A 14,071-nucleotide genomic window follows, 5' to 3' on the forward strand; every position below is an offset into this window, starting at 1 on the left:
TTTTGTGAAGAAAATGTATATACTTTTGAGTGTGTAGCAGAAAAGTATGCAAGCTTTGGGACATACTACTTCACCATCTTTAACAGACTCTGTCGCTTAGTTACGTGCATTCCGTCACCGTTTAACTGCCCTGTCAATCAATGTCAGATTCATCACAGTTCAAATCCACATTCAGTTTAATCTCCTACCGTATGGGAGAGAAATGTAGCCACTCGTTGATCTGCCATTTGTTGGTCTTTAATGCAGAGACTCCCCTCATGTGTTTGCTGTTTAAATATAATGATGCATTTAAAAGTTAATGGCCAAACGTGTCATTACAAAAATTCACAATGGTACTGCAGGTGAAATATAATGTGGACAATACTGAATAAATATAATTTGGTCAGGTTAATTACTGATAGTTGGTCACTCAAACCCCTTTATCTAAACTTCTCTACTTAACCGCCGGACTCGCACATCCGCCATGTTTGTAGTTTTTTTTTTTTTACACTTTTTATCCGCATTTGTAGTTCTAATAGAAAGAATCCTCGTCCAACTCGCAATGGGTTGTGGCCAATATAAGCTGTTAAGAGTGTGTGTCGATCTGTACTTCGAATTCTGACCGGAAATAGTAAACCATCCTTGTATGTTTGGAATACTCTTTTCAACATACGATTTGGGACATACTAATTCTATTTTCGAGTATTTAGTATGGATAGTATGTGAATTGGGACGCAGTTCTGATGTGGGTGTGTCACACAAATGAGACATGCAAAATGTGCACTGTAGGTGGGCCTCCAGGAACGTGGTTGGGAACCACTGGATTAAGGGAATTTGGCCCTTGTGTTTCCTTACAACTGATCTATTGCATCCCTAAATTCTGTCCAGAGATTTAAGATCTGCTAACCTACTTGCACAAGGTTAAAATGCAGAGGAGATGGAACTTTTTCAGTGGCTGGGCCTAGATTTTGGACTAGTTTGCCAGTACAGCTTAGAGCTCCTTCTATATCAGTTTTTAAATCTAGGGAAAGGAACTAGAGTTTGTATCCACACTGCATGGTTAGCCCAGAGTGGCAAGCACAAGTTGGCAAGGACTTGCTAATCTCTGTGTATCCTCAGCAGAATCCCAAACAAGACACTAAACCTATTACTTAATTTCCAGCATTTGTTAACCTCTGCATAGAGCCTGCAGGCTAAACAAACACTCAAACATCCCCTGAACACATCAAACCTGCTATCATCCCTGTTCCATTGGGTGCCTGATTAGTGAACCAAACCCATTAACCAGCAAATGAAGTAAAGCAATTCATTAAAGCAAAGAAGGCTATAGAATAAAATAATAACAATGTGCATCAAGTATTTCTTTTTCTGGCGAATTTGAAATGGATATCAACCCGATCACACATAAATGCGTATAAATAATACGAGTTTGCAATCTCATGGAATGTATACGCCAAAACTCATTTTGGCGTGCATATGATACGCTGTTTTTCGCGTGCATATGATACACACTTTATGGCGTATATATGACACGCTCTTGGGTAGGTTTAGGGTGGTGGGGTGGGGGGTTCGTATGTATAATACGCCATAAAATGCGTATCATATGCACATGAAAAACAGCGTGCCATAGACACGCCAAAATGAGTTTTGGCGTATACATTCCACGACATTGCACACTCGTACTATTTATACGCATTTTTGTGAGAATACCCTGGGATATATACAAAACTTTTCTTTTTTTACATAAAATAATATGTTCAGGCATAATTTAAGCAAGTCTTTTAACATATTCTTCAAGTGACTCTTTGCAAGAGAGTAGTTTCCAGCCAGTACGCTATAGGGTTTCAAAGTTTCCAGAAACTTTCCAGAATTTTGGGGACATTTTCAGAAACATTTGAGAAGTTTTTGGAAATGTACTGAAAATTTTCAGCTCCTTTGCAACCCTAATGTGGGCTCAAGTTGCCCTTAACTTATTGTTATCTTGTTTATGTTTTTAATGTTTACGTTTTATACAACAGGCTGTGTCCTTAATGCTGTGTCAACATTAATCCACATATATTTGAAAATATAAGTTTTCTTTTCTAAATGCTCTTAGTTTTTAAGTTTTAAAAAAAAGTTTTCCAAAAGTTGCTTGTTCACACTGAAATAAATAACCACTTAAATGATGTACTTTGCATGCATAAAAGGTAATAAAAGCTCTACTGGCACAGTCATTTTATTTAGCAAAATATCCCACCACTTACTGGTGCCTACAGGTTCCACTCAAGACCACCATTCCATGTACGGTCTAATACACTGTAAAAACAAAAAAAAAAAAATTACATGTTCGCCCTGCTTTAAAACATTAAGTTCAATCAACTTGAAATGGATATTTGAGTTGCCTGAACTTAAAATTTTAAGACAGCATTCATAGGCACAACCATGCCAGTACAACCACATACATATATTGTGTTTAGTCTATAGACAAGCATGTTTGAATACGAATGTGCACAGGTGCATAGTTCTCCTTTACAAAATTACACCAAATTACTTGTATGGCATGCATAACACAGTGTTTTTAGTAGTTTCCGTAGATCCGTGTGAACGGGAATCATTTTGATAATGTTTTATCCGTACAGAAGGGAAGGAACGAGTCTAGCTGAGAATGTCTTTGCTGACAATTCAGGGCTGCATTCCCACGTAGGAGAGGACGTTCTCACGACCTTGCACAACGTTCCCTAAGGCCCCATTTACACCGCATGGTTCAAGTGACCCAATTCCGATTTTCCGATTTAGTCATGTGGCACAGATCGGATATGACGTGAAGGTGTATGCAGGAAAAAACGTATGAATTCCGATATCCTGAGATCATTCGGATAGGTGCATTTGCGTCTGCCATAAGCAGTCAAATCAGATATTCCCCAGTGAATGCTAGTCGTATGTCATTGAAAAAGGGACAGAGGTGAATGACCTCAACTCAGGAAGACACAAACTAATCTGTTACTTCCGCTAACTAACATAACGCACATTCGTGAGTTCGTAGTGAATTCATAGTTCAATCATAGTGTATGAAAACGTGAGGAGGAGAATGTCGAATGCATGAGATGAAGGTGAGCACAATTGGACTTTCAGTTTATCTGTGGATTAGGATGCTGCTTAATAATTGTGCAATGCTAAAAACTAATCCTTGTAGAAAGAGATGGATATCATTCTTAAAGGGAAGGACACGCCCCAAGGTTTAATCTGTGGCTGTTGTGAACTTTGATCTAAGCCAAATTTAAGTTTTGGTCTCTTTGGAAGAGTATATAAGCGTGCCTTTTACTGTCTATTTGGAGTTGACTGTCTTGAGTTAGCAGCTGTTCATATTTCTGCCCAGGCAGGTTTTAACTTTAGATTTAATTTAAACAAGGGCAAAATTAATGGGACATAATAATAAATAATTTCTACACCCCAATGTCCAATAGGACTAGGCTTGTGAGAAGTCCTTGTGGTTACACTATTTAGCAGAATCGTGGAAATTCAAGGCTCTTGCTTTCTACATGTTACTACTGTTTATTTCTGGATTACCTATCAAGTTTCTGCACAGTACAGTACAAAACCAAAAGTTTCAGGAAAGTAAACCCTCAGGCTTGTGTTTCCACCACCAACAGTACCCAACAGCGTGTGTAACAGGGGCCAGCTAGTAGTCTCTGTGCGAGTAACCCTCACTCCTCTGACCTCAAGAGACGCTCTAGCAACTGACGCTAGAGGTTGCACCCTTTAGCCTCTTTGTTAGAGTGTCTGACTCTCATGCTGGCAGTCCTACTCGGAGCGGGGGGTTCCAACAGGAGGGGTTATATGTGGTGCATGCCGGAAAGTAATGTTCAAAGTCATTCGTGTGAAGAAGAAAATGACACCGTAAACAACAATGGAAGACATACAGCAGATCTTGTTCTTGCTTCTCGGCATGTGGCTGTGTATAAAAAAAAATCGCCTCTTGAGTGTTGTCATTCCCCTATGATGCAAGTGACAATTCTCTATCAACCAATCAACAATCTGCAGTGAGTCTAGCTCCACCCTTCTGGTACCAGATTACTGTGCTAGATACCCCAATGGAAGGGCAAAGGCCCCAAAAAAGTGATACGGTATTTTGGTACTATTCACAACTTTTGAAATTTTGACAATTTAACTATTTGTGTTCCGCACTGTACTGTATCATATCGTACTGCTCAGTGGAAATGAGCCATATTGGTTTGTTTTTTTCAAAGACGATAGTTGTTATTTCTGGTTTACTCTTGACTGTGGTGTTTATATATGTCCAGGTTTCCAGTGTGCATACAGGGACATGTGAAAATGTGATGGCTGTATGCAGCCCATTCCACTGGATTATCTCTCAGCCTCCTACTTACAAGACAAATTACACAGTCAAAGATTTGAAACCTAATCCCCATGAGAGTGGATGGATATCATATCAAACCTGGCAATGGGCCAGGTAGATGCGTTCCAGTTAGTTCCAGTCTGGTATTCGCCATATGTTCTTAGTAGTGACACTTCTTGGGAACTCTGCTAAAGATATAAGAGCAGACGCCTTCGAAGTATTTGTGGAGTACACTTTTCAATGTTGACTTTTCTCACAAGATGTAATATACATCTTGCAAGTTATTCTGGCAAATGACATGCAACCAAATTCAGGGTTATTTTGGCTAGAAGTGGGTTACTTATACTGTAGCTTGACTATATTGGGTCTATAGACGGTGAAATGACAGCTATTGATTGCTGAGACAGGACAGGGCTAGTGAGGTGTTCTAATGGATATTGCTTTCTTTTTATTTCCTCTGCATTGTTTAACCCCATCATAAATGTGCTTCTCAACAAACAGGTGAGCAACACTGGACTTTCGGTCCTCAGTGTCTCATGCATAGAATTATTTGCCAACTATGTTTTCTCAGTGACTCTTTAAATGTTTTTTAGTCTTTAACAAGCATATGTCTCCATGGATAAATCTTTGTAATGCTTTGAAAATAAGTGTAATTATCATCCAGTTGGGCCATATACCTCTTCTCTCTCTTTTTAAAACCCTTTTTTGCTAATGCAAACTAGGCATATATGCATGGGGAGATTAGTTTGTATAATGCTCAACACATCTAATGTCTCTCCACAAATGCTTCGAAAAAAGGCATAGCTCACCACTAAATCTAAGCATAAGCCTCTTTTCTTGACATCCTCACATCAAAAGGTCATGACCTGTAATGCTTAAAACCACTCAAGGGTTAACATTTTCTAAATGTTATAAATATTTAAAAGTAGAAAAATAAAAAAAATAAAAATAAAATTGATGACAATGGTAACTTTGTTAGGATCTAAAAACATAAAGCTACAAACTGAGATCACGAGCACTCTTTCATGGTTCAAACCTATAGACATGACATTTCATTGAATTTAATTGGATTGGATGTAGTGCTTACAATTAATTCATTGATTTTATATAAATTATTTAAATTAAATCCATATTCTAATTAAATTAAATCCATATTCTAAAAGACTGCAGTTTAAATTATGAATTATGATAAGCGTGAACTTATATTGCAAAAATAAGGACAGATAAATATTAAAGAAAATAAATGATTACAAAAACTACATTTTCCATTGTTTGTAAACCCTCTTCATCATATTTGAAACTATTTCCATTTTAATAGTATTTCATCACCATTAAACTGTTTCCTTAATTAAATTAACTGCGCTATTGACTTTGAGTTATCATCATATTCCAACATTTTGAGAGAAAAATGGCTATTGAAAAATTGGACCATTACCAGGCTATTTTCACATACTGATCGCAAAACAGTGACTTCTAATTATAATTAATTGAATGAATCTTCTAATTAATTGTTCAACCTCATTGCTGTGAACTTTTTAAATACAAGATGCCACAGAACAAGTGTTTGTCACAACTTTTAGACCTTCAGAACAATTTCCAAGTAAAACTTAAATAAAATTATGGGAAAAGTCTTAATCTGACAGGAAATCCTCTTTAAGTGAGTTCTTGACACTAATAAGGACACACGTGTGTATGGAAAATAGCAGGCAATCATCACATAAAAAAAGAAAAGAAAAAAAGATTTACAGTGTTGTGTATACTCACTCTGTACTGACAAATAATATATTTTCTTTATTATAAGAATCTCAAGAGTGTCAAGATTCAAAGCTTCACTGGGTGATTAACACAAAACTGATTATCTCTGCTCTTATTATTCAAATCCCGCATTGTAACACCCTCCCTATTTTACGCGCCTGGATTTATCCCTTATAAGCCACAGAGGGATATATAACCACACCTGATGCATCTTTGCAAATAAATAGCAGGTCCAACTCAGCAGATTGCATCCTCTCCCAGGTCTGGATCAATAGTGGGCAAAGATGAACGGCACTGAGGGACAAAACTTCTACATCCCCATGTCCAACAGGACCGGGCTAGTGAGGAGTCCTTTCGAGTATCCGCAGTATTATCTAGCTGAACCGTGGCAGTTTAAAATCCTTGCTGTGTACATTTTCTTCTTGATGTGCTTGGGTCTACCCATCAATGGCCTTACATTGGTGGTTACAGCTCAACACAAAAAGCTCAGGCAACCTCTCAACTTCATTTTGGTCAACCTGGCTGTGGCTGGTGCCATCATGGTTTGTTTTGGATTCACAGTCACTTTCTACACAGCAATTAATGGCTACTTTGCTCTGGGTCCAACTGCCTGCGCTGTTGAGGGCTTCATGGCCACACTTGGAGGTGAGAAAAATTAATATTTTTGGAATGGCTTGGTCGCTAGGTATAGTTAGCTGTACTGTAATTTGGGTGCAACTGATTGTATTGTTTGATTTGCTACACAGGACAAGTTGCCCTTTGGTCACTTGTGGTGCTGGCCATTGAAAGATACATTGTGGTTTGCAAGCCAATGGGTAGTTTTAAATTTTCAAACAGCCACGCTTTGACAGGAATCGCATTTACATGGGTAATGGCCTTGTCATGTGCAGCTCCCCCTCTGGTTGGCTGGTCCAGGTTAGTCTAATAAGACAATGTGCACTTAATTTGTTCTTCATTGTATTGTAGAAGTGAGTACAGCAAACAATTCAGCTTAATATGAGGCTTTTTTTATTTGGTCAATATACAAGAACATTAAATTACTTTTAATTTAAGACAGTAAAATGTACTTTTCCCAACTGAACACACTAAACTTTTGGAGTGCATGAATAACTTTCTCTCTTAGTCATTTTGTTAGATTTCAACTGATAAGTTTTCTGCACAGATTTCTAAAAGAAAAGAGGTGCAAATGCCAGGTGCTTTTCTTTAACAGATATATTCCTGAGGGAATGCAGTGTTCATGTGGACCAGACTACTACACCCTGAATCCTGAATACAACAATGAATCATATGTCATCTACATGTTCGTCTGCCATTTTATATTTCCGGTCACCGTAATCTTCTTCACCTATGGGAATCTTGTTTGCACCGTCAAGGCGGTATGAAATCTCACTTTAAACATTTCAGACAATTTCCAACTATTGGAGTACTGAATATTACATCTGCCTTGTTTGTTTTTGCTCTCTTAGGCTGCAGCTCAACAGCAGGACTCAGCATCCACCCAGAAGGCTGAGAGGGAAGTGACAAAAATGGTCATCCTGATGGTTTTGGGTTTCCTGGTGGCTTGGACCCCCTATGCCAGTGTTGCTGCTTGGATTTTCTTCAATAGGGGAGCTGCTTTCAGTGCCCAGTTCATGGCTATCCCTGCCTTTTTCTCAAAGAGCTCATCCATATTTAATCCTATAATTTATGTGCTGCTAAACAAACAGGTAAGTCATACATCGGACTTCAGGAATGGGAAGTCATATCCTACACTTCCCATTCCCTCTCTCCTCCCTCATTTATTAAAGAGTGGCTTAATGAAACACTGTCTTTTACAGTTCAGGAGCTGCATGCTGACCACTCTTTTCTGTGGAAAGAATCCTCTTGGCGATGATGAGTCTTCAACTGTGTCCACCAGCAAGACGGAGGTGTCCTCTGTATCTCCAGCATAGACTTTTGGATCTCTCACAGATTTTTTTCTTTTAATCATTGACCAATTGTGGGCATCTGGAAAAAGAGGGGGGGAAGTTGAATTATTTGATGCAACTCATATGGTTGTGTTCACTATGAGTATAAACCTGGTGGACTCATACGCTCATAATAGGGTTTAATGGGTTAATTGGTTATTTTTTATGAACTGGAAGGCTAACATTTATATCTTTGGCCTAAAATGTGTAAATATTTTGTAAATAACAACAACAACAAAAAAATGATAGAAATAAATACTTGCATTAAGAAGTGTCTTTGTTTCCCTTATTTATACATGTATTTAATTTTTAGTTTGTCTGCACATAGGTCACGTATGATATTGATACTGAAATGTGTTTATTTATAATTTAGCATTAGTATAGTTAGTGCACACTATTTTAAATCAAGATGCCCCAGTCTTATGCCTCATCAACCATTTATTAGCTAACTGAGCGTTGGTGGAAATAAAATATGAACTTCTACATGTTTGTGATTATAACTGACAAATATTAGAGAAATTTTAGATCACAGAGAACTCACACTAAACTAACAGAATAAGAGTTTAAACACATGGTGAGCTCACAGTATAAGCACACAGTGAGTGCACCGAGGTTACACTTTTAGCTCGATGCAGGGGCGTGGGACTGGGGGGATAAAGGGTACTGAGTAACCAGGGCCCGAGGCAGGGAAGTCCGTTTTCTATACATACACATACATGGTATGGGGGCCCAGCAAGATGGTTTGTACCCAGGGCCCAAAATTTGGTGCTACGCCCCTGGCTCGATGTGACCAGCTCATGGTGAGATCAAATTGTTGACGGGTTTGAGGCGATTCTATGTAAATAAAAGCCTCAATCTGTTCTTCATTTTGCGTTCCGAAGATGAAAGAAAGTCGTACAGGTTTGGAACGACATGAGGGTGAGTAGGCTAATTTAATAACAGAATTTTCGTTTTGGGGTGAACTATCACTTTAATGTGACCTGCATGGTGCTCAGGCAATGTAGGATAGGCTATTGGCCATCCACAGGAGCAGACATTAACAAATACAACGCCAGGAGTGTTCTCTTTAAGTCAGAACAAACAGGATAACAGCATCATGGCAACAGGTGGAAATGTTATTGTCAGTCATGTGACTCCAACGGGTAGTAAAAATTTGATTGATTAATATTCCATATCCGTAGAATAATTACAAAAGTTTAATTTATCCATCTCATTATGAAGAAGGGTGCACATTTTAGAATCAGTCATGCATCAAATCCACAACAATGGCACTGGGAAAGTCATAGTTCAGATCTTTAATTCTCATTGTAATTTAATATTAGACAGTTCGCGGTTTGACTCAGGGATAGGATGTGCCTTGAATCCGTTTCCAGTTAGTGTGGATGACAAATTCCGCAGCTCAACTGTATGACGACAACATTCGGTGAATGCTGCGTGCGCTTGCTGCCACTTCATGTGTGGGCCTATGTATTTTGTCAAGTCGGTGCTATTTTAAAAGTTTTTATTTTATTTTTAACATTTTTGTATCTCAGTTCGCGTTCTGCTTTGCTCCACTGCCGCGTTTCATCTGCCCACCTGACACCTGTCTGCCTGCCGGTGTTTGCCGCGCACGGAGCGGCTGCATCTTCGCCAGTTTTATTTTGTGGTGGTCGTGTGTTCCCGTGTGGGGTCCTGAAGTTGGCTCGGTAGGAAGATGCGGGTCAATGAGAATGCCCCCACTTTGCAACACAGGCTACAAGTTTATGCCATAGCCTACTGAATTCGTTTTGGACGTTTGGGTCGGATTGCTGCTCCATATTCTAACTCCGAACTATGCACTTGATGCTATAGCCTAGCCTATTTACTTTTTCGATCTGACTTGTAAAGCGGTTTGAGCTGAGGGAAAACGTTATATTGTATCCTACACATAGCCTGTTTGTTCCATTCCCATTTCACCCCAAAATCGAAATAAAATAGCCTATAAAATGTAGCCTATGTTTTGCTTTTCTTAGCTAGTAATAGGCTTTGCGTTGGCATTTTAGATCATTTCAATTCATCCTGATCCGGTTCACAAAGCAACAGCTAGACATCCAAGCGAGTAGCTTATGATGCACAGACAAATATCATTAACTTGTTCCATAGGCTACCATAGGCTAGAGCAAAATAGCTCCGAAGGGACTTGCTGTGCATTGATTTTTATGATTTTTCTTCCTAACCTAACAGACCCGTCTCACACTCTCAGGAAAAAAGAAATACAAATATAAAGTCTACGAACATAATGATAATAAAAATCACCCAAGGATGCCACATGATGGAGAGGCAATGTTCAGAGTGCGCAAAGCTGACAAAGCAGCTCAAGCAGCTAGTGTTTTTTATTTGTTTAAAAATGTGTTGGTTTATAGCCTACAATTCTCACTTCCAGACAGTAGAGGTTCATGGCTTTGCTTATAGCCTACTGTTATTTTAAAACAATGGAAAATACTCAAAATAAAGAATGAGCATATTAATAATGAAATGCTTATGATATAGCATCACAAATGATTTTATTTATTAGCCTATTCGATTGTTTACAAAATTTTAATCTATTAACTACAGGAATGCCATTTTGTACACAGTGTGCCAACACAGACTTGTGTAGGCAACTTCTTTTTAATAAACGAGCGATAGCCTCCATCTCACAACTCTCCAATTTTAGATTACATTTTAGACTATATATTTGGCATATGCTGTAATTGAAACATTTTTCCAGACCTCTTTTCAAGCCTTGCCATGCTTACTTTATAGGCTACTTTTAATTACAAAATATAAATCGACTACACTCAAATGTAATTATTTTACTCACCCTTATTTCGTTCAAAACTGTATAGTTTCTCCTCTGTGGAAAACAAAATATTCACTCTGCAACTATTCCTTGAAGTGTGTAAGCTATGATAACGGGCATCGCTCTGGCACGCAGCGCAATTGATTCGTTTGATCCGAGTTCAAAGCCACGTGGTTCACATTCTCTTTATGTCTCTCTCTCTAACACTTCGCTTCCTGCACTGTACTTTCTACTAAGACAAAATCCCATAGTAGTACATAACACAATCTCACAACAGAAGTAGACTACATATGACTGGTGCCTAATTCCAAGACATATTTAAGCTCGAAAAGCAGATCGCCAATTAATTCGTTATTCTCTTACAATCAGCGTTTTCATTCAAACATGGCGGGTAAAGGGAATACTTCTCATGCAAATATTTTATATTAAAATAAAATGCAAATCAGTGGTGACATTTTGCTATTTTAATATGTTATTGAGTTACTATCATTATTGGACTATAGGCTACATCAGACAATAAACATTTAATTTACATTTTATTCTTGAAATAAATACAGCTTTGTTTACTCAGTTTGTAGCCTACTGTTAATCAATATCAATATCCTGCCCTAATTTAAGGTCCTAAAAAGGTGAAAGAAAACCTTTAAGATTTAAAGCTTCACCGGTTGATTAGCCCAAAAGTGATTATGTCTGCTCTTATTATTCAAATCCCACATTGTAACACCCTCCCTATCTTATGCTCCTGGATTTATCCCTTATAAGTAATCTTAGAGGCATATATAACCACACCTTATGCGTCTTTGCAAATAAAGAGCAGGTGAAGAGCAGTCACTCAGCTGTACCACAGCAGCAGATTGCATCCTCTCCCAGGTCTGGATCATAGTGGGCAAAGATGAACGGCACTGAGGGACAAAACTTCTACATTCCCATGTCCAACAGGACCGGGCTAGTGAGGAGTCCTTTCGAGTATCCGCAGTATTATCTAGCTGAACCGTGGCAGTTTAAAATCCTTGCTGTGTACATGTTCTTCCTCATCTGCTTCGGTCTACCCATCAATGGCCTTACATTGGTGGTTACAGCTCAACACAAAAAGCTCAGGCAACCTCTCAACTTCATTTTGGTCAACTTGGCTGTGGCTGGTACCATCATGGTTTGTTTTGGATTCACGTTCACTTTCTACACAGCAATTCATGGCTACTTTATTCTGGGTCCAACTAACTGTGCGATTGAGGGATTCATGGCCACACTTGGAGGTAAGAGGAAATGTTTTTTTTTTTTTTTTTGAATGCTCCGAGGAATTACTGTGGCGACTGTTAAAAGTAGAGTATGTTTGGCTGTAATTGTAGGGTGTTAATGAATTGTATATTTCACTTGCCACACAGGTGAAGTTGCCCTTTGGTCACTTGTGGTGCTGGCCATCGAGAGATACATTGTGGTTTGCAAGCCAATGGGCAGCTTCAAATTCTCGTCCACCCACGCTTTTGCAGGAATCGCATTTACATGGGTAATGGCCATGGCATGTGCGGCCCCCCCTCTGGTTGGCTGGTCTAGGTTGGTCTAATAAGATACTTTGCAATCAATTTGCTCTCCAGTGCAGTGATTTTAACAAACCTTCCTGTTGAACATGGATATATTAAGTTATGTAACATCAGGTGCTTTTCTTTAACAGATATATTCCTGAGGGAATGCAGTGTTCATGTGGACCAGACTACTACACCCTGAATCCTGAATACAACAATGAATCATATGTCCTCTACATGTTCAGCTGTCATTTTATAGTTCCGGTCACCGTAATCTTCTTCACCTATGGGCGGCTTGTTTGCACTGTCAAGGCGGTATGAAATGTCATGGTAAACCTTTCTGTAAAATCTCAACTATTGGAATACTTACTATATTAATAAGACATCTGCCTTCTTTGTTTCTTTTTTTGCTCTCTTAGGCTGCAGCTCAACAGCAGGACTCAGCATCCACCCAGAAGGCTGAGAGGGAAGTGACAAAAATGGTCATCCTGATGGTTTTTGGTTTCTTGATAGCTTGGACCCCCTATGCCAGTGTTGCTGCCTGGATCTTCTTTAATAAGGGAGCTGCTTTCAGTGCCCAGTTCATGGCTATTCCTGCCTTTTTCTCAAAGAGCTCAGCCTTATATAACCCTATCATCTATGTGCTTCTAAACAAACAGGTTAACCATCAGACTTCTCCTAAATATCCCAGACATTCAATTCCTGCTCTACTTCCTCTCCTCTATCTATTGTCTCTATCAATAAAAAGCTGTTAAAAACAAACCCCAAAAAAAGTACAAAATTAAACAGTATTTTTTTTTTTTCAGTTTCGGAACTGCATGCTGACCACTCTTTTCTGTGGAAAGAATCCTCTTGGCGATGATGAGTCTTCAACTGTGTCCACCAGCAAGACGGAGGTGTCCTCTGTATCTCCAGCATAGACTTTTGGATCTCTCACAGATTATGTTCTTTTAGTCATTGACCAATTTGGGCATCTGAAAAAAAGGAAGAAAAAAAAAGACAGTTGGATTAGTTTCTGGTTGCGTTCACTATCACCATTAACTGAACTCAGAGCTCAATATTTATTGGGTGATCAGTGAACATTGAACTTGAGGTTTTATTTTTATGTGTCGGGAGGCTAGCATTTATATCTTTTGCCTAAAATGTACATATATTTTGTAAATAATGAAAAATAAATACATAGAAATAAATACTGGCATTAAACACTGTTTCTGTTTCAATTTTTAATGAATATTGTGTTTGCTCTAATATACTGTAAGACATACTGTAACATTTTTACTGTTCTCCAAGCAATAGTATAGTGCACACCATATTTCTGAATCGCGAGATAGACTATACATTAGAATACTGTTCAATTTACAAATGTACACAAAAATATGGAATACACAAATAATGTACAAATGTATCTGCTCCATAAAAAAAAAAATGCATTTTAGAATAGTTGCAGATTGTAAATTGAAGCAGGGTGATCTATTTTAATGAGATCAGCAGGGTGACACATTTCTGATCCTGCCAAAATGTCCTTATGTGGCCCCATGGTGCTAATACTAAACACACACAGCTTTTTGCCAGACAAAGACATTAACAGGTATAATTCCAGGAATGTGTTTTCAGCTTGGCATTCAGGTCCATTAAAGAAATAGTCAAAAATGACCTTTTTGGATTGACAGAAATGAATATGAATAAATTAATTTTTTTAAATTATAGAACAGTCCCTATACATAAAATAGAGATT

The 14,071-nt window shown here is 38.4% G+C and overlaps 2 protein-coding genes across 2 annotated transcripts; both read left to right on the forward strand.

Moving 5' to 3' along the window:
• The first annotated feature begins 1,991 nt into the window (after positions 1-1,991).
• Positions 1,992-8,272, forward strand: LOC137094456 (green-sensitive opsin-3). Its single transcript, XM_067460139.1, has 5 exons — positions 1,992-6,715; positions 6,817-6,985; positions 7,281-7,446; positions 7,537-7,776; positions 7,888-8,272. The coding sequence occupies exons 1-5, from the start codon at positions 6,355-6,357 to the stop codon at positions 7,999-8,001; spliced, it is 1,050 nt and encodes a 349-aa protein (XP_067316240.1). The 5' UTR covers positions 1,992-6,354; the 3' UTR covers positions 8,002-8,272.
• Positions 8,273-10,897: 2,625 nt separating this feature from the next.
• Positions 10,898-13,539, forward strand: LOC137094455 (green-sensitive opsin-2). Its single transcript, XM_067460138.1, has 5 exons — positions 10,898-12,069; positions 12,199-12,367; positions 12,486-12,651; positions 12,756-12,995; positions 13,143-13,539. The coding sequence occupies exons 1-5, from the start codon at positions 11,709-11,711 to the stop codon at positions 13,254-13,256; spliced, it is 1,050 nt and encodes a 349-aa protein (XP_067316239.1). The 5' UTR covers positions 10,898-11,708; the 3' UTR covers positions 13,257-13,539.
• Positions 13,540-14,071: the final 532 nt, after the last annotated feature.

The sequence above is a fragment of the Pseudorasbora parva genome, chromosome 12 (assembly GCF_024679245.1).
Source record: "Pseudorasbora parva isolate DD20220531a chromosome 12, ASM2467924v1, whole genome shotgun sequence".
In the NCBI taxonomy this organism is placed as follows: Eukaryota; Metazoa; Chordata; class Actinopteri; order Cypriniformes; family Gobionidae; genus Pseudorasbora; species Pseudorasbora parva.

Coding starts and splice junctions, on each gene's coding strand:
- LOC137094456 (XM_067460139.1), top strand. CDS start 6,355: ATGAACGGCACTGAGGGACAAAACTTCTACATCCCCATGTCCAACAGG. Junction 6,986..7,280: donor CCTCTGGTTGGCTGGTCCAG/GTTAGTCTAATA, acceptor TTTCTTTAACAG/ATATATTCCTGAGGGAATGC. Junction 7,447..7,536: donor TTGTTTGCACCGTCAAGGCG/GTATGAAATCTC, acceptor TTGCTCTCTTAG/GCTGCAGCTCAACAGCAGGA.
- LOC137094455 (XM_067460138.1), top strand. CDS start 11,709: ATGAACGGCACTGAGGGACAAAACTTCTACATTCCCATGTCCAACAGG. Junction 12,368..12,485: donor CCTCTGGTTGGCTGGTCTAG/GTTGGTCTAATA, acceptor TTTCTTTAACAG/ATATATTCCTGAGGGAATGC. Junction 12,652..12,755: donor TTGTTTGCACTGTCAAGGCG/GTATGAAATGTC, acceptor TTGCTCTCTTAG/GCTGCAGCTCAACAGCAGGA.